The sequence below is a fragment of the Chaetura pelagica genome, unplaced genomic scaffold, assembly GCF_000747805.2.
Source record: "Chaetura pelagica isolate M959 unplaced genomic scaffold, ChaPel_1.0 scaffold153, whole genome shotgun sequence".
Classification (NCBI taxonomy): Eukaryota; Metazoa; Chordata; class Aves; order Apodiformes; family Apodidae; genus Chaetura; species Chaetura pelagica.
Window position 1 is genome coordinate 2,211,391 of NW_009952707.1, and position 6,601 is coordinate 2,217,991.

The 6,601-nt window shown below is 40.4% G+C and overlaps 1 protein-coding gene across 1 annotated transcript in view; it reads left to right on the top strand.

Annotated features, from left to right (window-relative positions):
• The first annotated feature begins 180 nt into the window (after nucleotides 1-180).
• TMEM41B (transmembrane protein 41B) overlaps nucleotides 181-6,601 on the top strand; it is a 28,520-nt gene continuing 22,099 nt past the window's right edge. Inside the window, exon 1 of the mRNA XM_009994270.1 lies at nucleotides 181-221. Within this exon, the coding sequence (XP_009992572.1) occupies nucleotides 181-221 (41 nt within the window). The remainder of the gene's footprint in view (nucleotides 222-6,601) is intronic.

Below are 6,601 nucleotides of genomic sequence, written 5' to 3' on the forward strand. Positions count from 1 at the left end.
GGCCACCTTGAGACGAAGTGTAATGCTTGGTTTTATGGGGAGTCCCTCTTTTAGCACACAGGTTCCCCGCTTTCGGAGCCGTTTGGGTGGCCGGTGAGGAGGGAGGGTACGTGGAGGCGCGGGTTTCCTTCTGAGGGGCTTGTTGTACGGTGGGCACAGGGTGGGAACGGTTCTTGGGCAATGAGGAAAATCCGGCGTTTTGTTCTGGTAGTTGTAGAAAAGTGAGAGGACAAGAGTCCTGAAGCTCTGTCAGAAGTTTGTGGGAAAATCAGTATGAACGGAGCTGCCGTTTCTGGAGGGGGTTACTCGCAGAATCAGAACTGGGCTGCTTAAATTGCTCCTCTCAGTCACTTCTGCAGGCTCCATCCCACAGGCACTTAGGCACTGAAGTAATTTCACTTACATGGGTAGTCACAATAAAATAAGCAACACTAGTTATTAGGTACATAGTGATTTGTAAAATGTAATCAGTAGGATGCAATAATTCCCTGTCATCATTTGGGGGATGACAGGCAGACTTGACGTTTTGAGAGTTATTTTTGTGAGAGGAGTTTATTGAACAGTCCGATAAAAACAGTCAAGAAAAAAGGTCTGATGAACAGGCCATCCTGGAACAACTCTGACATAAAGGCACATTAACAAAGAAACCACACATCAAATAGAAAACCAGAAATGCAAACACATGTAGAAAATAATAGGAATTAAAAGTGATACAATTTAGAAAACTGATAAAGGACAGTATTTCTTTAGTTAAACAGTTTCAGGGAGTGCCACATTAAAACCTGATTCCCTTCACCACCCTGCTGTCTGAGTGGTCTTGCAAACATTTCCCATACACAGGGTTCATGTGAGCCAGAGGCTGTTCCCAACACAGCCTGGTTGGAGCCAGCTTGGGCTTGGAGGCCACCCTCACTCCGTTGGCTGCTGTCCCAGAGAATGGCCCAAGGCAGGCTAACCAGTGCTACCTCAGATGGCAAGATCTGCACTAGTCAGGTTTATCTAGAATATCTTTTCATATATGAAACAACTTAATAAACTTGCTCTCGTATATAAATTTTCCAAATGAGTAACTTTTCCTTGGTTGGTGATGCTGGACTAAAAACTGGATTTCTCAGTTTCTCTTGCTGCTGGTTTGTTGGTGGTTTGTTGTGTTTTTATTTTCTATTTATTTATTTATTTACTTATTTATTTTTACAAACTGATTTACACTGTGCAGGTGTGGGGCTTTTTTATTGCAAGTAGGAAAACGAGTACCTCATTTATAAAACCAAACAATGAACCAGCACTGAATGGCTGGCTTTCTGAATGAGCCCAGGAGACAGATGGACCCAGAAGACCAAGTGGCAACGTAGCATAATTTCAGGACGTGTTGTCATTGCATGTTCTTCTATAAGATGCCCACTTCTGTAGTCACACTCCAATTGTAAATGTTGCCCAAAATATTTTTAAAAGGTGAAATAGTGTAGATTTAATGCCATTTTAAAATGCTACAACTAGATGTTGCCCAAAATATTAAGAAAAGGTGAATACTGTAGATTTAATGCCATTTTAAAATGCTACAACAAAAATACTTCCATGCTTTTGTGTCACAGATAACAGGATCAAATCTCACTTTTCTTTGTCTCAAAGTGACTAAGTCATGTCTCTGACCAGAGAGAAAGTAGATGCTAAGCTGATCAACAACATATGAAACAGAATATGTCTTCTCTAAAACGAAAAATTAATACTTCAGAGGACAAAGGGCTCATGATGTGCTGGTTATACATCATACTCTGTCAGATAGACAGATGTAAAATGCTGCAAAGAAATGCACGGGGGGTGCGAACGCAGCCGTTGTCAGCAGGGGTGCTGTGGCTGGAGAAGGTCATCGCTGTTACTGTTTGTGTGCAAAAGTGAGGAGGACAAACAGAGGAATGTGTAAGCAGTTGTCCAGAGTCTGAGTCCAGAAAACATTGCATGTCCGGGAGTGTTTGCATTCACAAGGATGTTTTTTCACTGGCCTCTTTGCTTGCCCAGAGGTAGTAACAGTAACTAGCCTCATACAAGGGTTAATTGCATAAATGATTCACAGAAATCAATAAATGCAAGATTCAGTCAAGATGGACATGTTATATAGACTGGACACCAGCTTTAAGGAGAAATATCCATAAGGTAAAGAAGAATTTATCACAAATCTGAACAATTTTTGATGGGTTACATTTGCCACGGGTAGTTTAGTGTTAACAAGGCAGATTAAATAGTAAAGATCAAAGAAAACAGACATACTAGCAGTTGAGTGGAGCAACTTAGCAGATGAAAACTGACATCAAAGTGCAAGGGTCTGGTGAGCAGTGGCATCTTGAACTCTGAAATTTTATCAGGATCAAATAACTATACCCACTTCTGTCAGGTACTTTATTTGAAAGTATTAGCAGGACTAAAGAAACTTTCAGCCTACCCAGCACAGCTCAGCAGTTGGCAGGACTTTGGCCAAAACTGTTTGACAAACAAAGGAGGATAAAAAATTTTTTTCTAAAGCATAGAAAAATATCTTACAAGATACAACAGATGAGTTTATATAATAATTAAATTTTTAAGTCAAATTTCCAATCACAAGCATTAATGTTGGAGAGAAGTATGTCCCTTAGACAGATAAGCCTCATCAATGTATTGGTCTCAGAACACAAAAAAACATATACATGCTGCAGAGATTAGCTGCCCAGTAATGTTCTCTGTTGTGTATGACTACTTCAGGCCACTGTGGGAGAAGTGAACTTCTCAAATTATGTCATCAAAGGCAGGTATGGTATTGTGCAGGCCTCAAACATTGGATACAAATCAGTTTTGATTACTCCTGAAGGTAAACATACTGTCATAGACTGTCTTGGGTTTAGCAATCATGTATATTTTCCCTGGAAAGCTGGAACAGTAACAAAGACAATATTTGTCAGCTTTAATAAAGTAGTATACTCCCTTGGAGCTGACTGTAGAGCACTGCTTAGCATGCATATCTTTCTGGGGTACCATTCTCTTTATGTTAAATGAAAAGATAGAAGCCAAAAAATGTGTATAAACTGAGCAAAGCTACTGAAAATCTTCCTTGAGCCTCATCAAGTCTGGGTGCTTCCACCAGATCTTTCTAAAAATTTTTGCAGACATTTTTTATGCCATCTACATATTCCAAAAAAGGTACTGGCTGATCAATGCTGCTATCAGCTGTTATGTGCCAGAACAGATTTGACAGCAGCCAAATTGACACCAGCTATGCAAAGACAGTGTATTCCTGCATCAACAGCATTCAAAATATCACTGCAAGACTTGGAAAAAAATAACTTGGGTTTGAGGGTACCTACCAATCCTACAAACCCAAAAGGTGACTGGACATGGAATGAGTGAATGAATCACCAGTACTCATCCTGAACCTACTTCTGCTAAATCAAAGATGACAACAGGAAGGAAAACTATGCACAGAAGTATTTTGCCAATAGGCAAAGTTGAAAACAGAGGTCTGAAAAAGGGGAGATGGGAAGTGATTTGTCTCTTCCTCTGGTGCTGGAGAGACAGATACTGTATTGCCAGAAAGTAGCTCTAGCATTTATGTTTTTAAGCATTTGCAAACTGTTTTGTATAAAATAGCCACAAAATTACTTGAGATGAAGAGTTTATTATCTTCATCTGTGTGGGACCTATTTGAAATGTCCAAGTTAGTTTTAAGACAAAAGTTGTGAGGCATCTTGACTAATGTATGTTGCTACTATAATGATGAGCTAAAGCACACATTTAGTGGGCAGCATGAGGGAGGTTCCTTATGGAGTTCCTGCTCTGAGGTTGGCTCTAGCTGGGAGCACAGGATGCCGTAGTGTGCCCATCCTGTGGTTGCACAGCTCCCTTTAATCCCCAGCAGTCAGCTGGGAGTTGGCTTCACCCCTAAGGTAAACTTTGCTGAAATTGTGTTCAGGATGGATGTGAAGAAGCCACTGAGCTCCTTCATGTAGTGATGAGATCAATAGTCACTCCACCCCACCAAAAAAAACATGTCACCCCCACCCCCTCCAGCCAGATGGCAAGGCTAGAGCAGATGCTAAAGCCCATGTTCAAACAGGTTTACCAGGGCACAGAGGCTGAAAACAAGATTCAGTCATTAGTTGGCAGTAGCATATGCAGGTGGAACAGCAGGAGTATAAATGCTGAGATGAAGCAGCAAAGAACTAGTCACTGTAATAGAGCCAGTGATACTACAGTCCTGAGTTAATACCAAGGTCATAGAGCTTTTATACAACTTTTAGAGCAATAGCTTATTAAAAAAAAAAAAAAAAAAAAAGCTTGAGTGGTATGGAAAAAATCTCTGAGATCAGAAGAACTGGACTTCTAACTTACTTTTAAGAAACATCTCTTCAAAGGTACAGGACTCCCTCACCAATTCTTACTTTTAGCAGTTAACTCTGGGCAGCAAGCTGACAACATTCCTTCAAGAAGAAAATACTGGGTACTGAACAGCTCTTCAGTGAAGAAAGATGTAACAGGATTAAATATCTAACATGAAACTAGAGAACCACTGAAACAAATTCCCAGTGGCAGTAATCAGTACTCTGTCTCTTGATGTCTTCTGACTGAGACTGGATGCTGTTCTGGAAGACATGTTTTAGTAAAAACACAAGCTGTGCTTCAGTCCAACCAACAGGGCTTTAATAAAAAGTACGTGCATAAAGCTTGAATTGCTGGCACTCTACAGGATGTTGGACTAGATATTGTGATCATAAGCTGTACCATGGTTTGATTTTGCTGTTAGCTTTTAAGTTAGATGTATCTGCTCCTGAAGGTTCAGTTTTCACAATGTGAAAGTCCAGCTAACTCAGCCCAGAACCTGCTTCAGGCTCTGTGTCACAGGCAGTGCAGCAACAGTGTCTGTAGCTACAGCAGTTTGATCTCCTACCTCATGCACCGTTTTTCAGCCTGTATTTTTATACTAACATGCACATCTGTGCTTTTAGCTTTCCTGTATCTTGGTATGGAGTCCTCTCCAGCGCTGTAACTCCACCCACTTGCCAAACTGTGCAAAAATGTGCTTTCTTTCATACAGGGAAAATAAACCAGAAAGAGGCAATTTCAATTAAGCCTCAGTAGCTCATAGACATAGACAATGAATGTCAGGCACTAGAAGATGGTGAATTCTGTACTCAAAACCTTTTAATTTCACGGCCTTTAGGGAAAATGCCAAACTCACAAAGCTGCAGACTGGTGGATCTGTGACTCCCTGGAGAGATAAGCAGAGACAGTAACTGACACTTGCAGTACTAAGACGGCACTAACAGTTTATGCTCTTTTCATGTTTTTAATTCAGTTGCACAACCACAGAAGTTAATTAATGCATTGATTGGAATGTGTTGTATTATTATGAAATGAAAACTCATGCTGAAGATCACAGAATAGCTGCAAGTGAATACAATGTGTCCTCAGAATAATGACTGATGATTGTCTTCTCCAGTAAAGTTTTCTCTTTATGTGCATCATGGGCATGGTTTTATTTTTGCAAGAAAATGTGTATGTCCTTTCCTTACTGTTCCTTAACTAGAGCCCCAAGCTTATCTTATTGTTTATGATTGTTCCTGAAATGGACACCTGTGGATCAAATGTAATGCAAAATTAACATTTTGAGGAAGCAAATTTATATAAAATCTAAGTATAAGGAATGTGCATCCACGATTTGTTAGTGTTCAAATGGATGCTGAATTTTAAAACACAAGCTTTCTAATGCAGTTTTTACAGCCAAATTGAAATTGTTCAGAAATAGCTGTGAAAATATTCAAGCTGGGGAATAGGCAAAAATTTATTAAACTCTTTAAGAGTAAAAAAGTACATTTAATCTGTAACTTTAGCCATATTATTAACTGTGTGTTCAAGTAAGGCTTCTGCAAGCTAAATGCATACTTTGTCAAAGTATATTTCTTTCTGTTTAGCAAGACAGGGAGTTCAAGTTACTCCTCTTTAGAGTAACTGTAGTCTTTATAATCACATTCTATTTCCATTTAAGCTGGTTAAATAACAATGAAGGCAGTAGAACTGGACTAGGATTTTACTATTAAAAATTCACTCAGAATAAATTATCAGTACTTAGGAAAAACTTGTATTTTGCAAAGAGCTACATACACACGTTAAGAATTTTAGTAACCTGGCACCATAGCATTCAGTTCATGAACCCGTTCCAGTCAGTGCAGTTGTAGGCAGTTCCCTCCATACCACATCTGTGTGTAGAAAGCCTGCCAGTGTGGCTCGTTGGTGGCAGATGGAATAGCCTAGAAAGCATTTCTAGAGTCCTGGCAGGCAGGGAGGCTGTGAGGCAGCCAGTGGTGCTCAGGGCAGTGGTGAGGAGCCACCTCTGGAGTGCTGAAGGCTGCCTGCAGCCTGGGCCACCAGTTACAAGTACTGCGGTGGGGTGACACCACGAGGCTGTACCTTGGGAAGCTCAGGTTCCTTCGGGCATCTCCGGTTGACAGCAGGTATTTAGACTATGCAGTTTTCCACAGGAGGTGAGGTGTAGATGTCACCTGTAGTAGAGAGGATCTATAGGAGAGGGGAGAGAAGAAGAACGTGGAGGCAGCAAAAGGAGAAAATATAGGGAAAG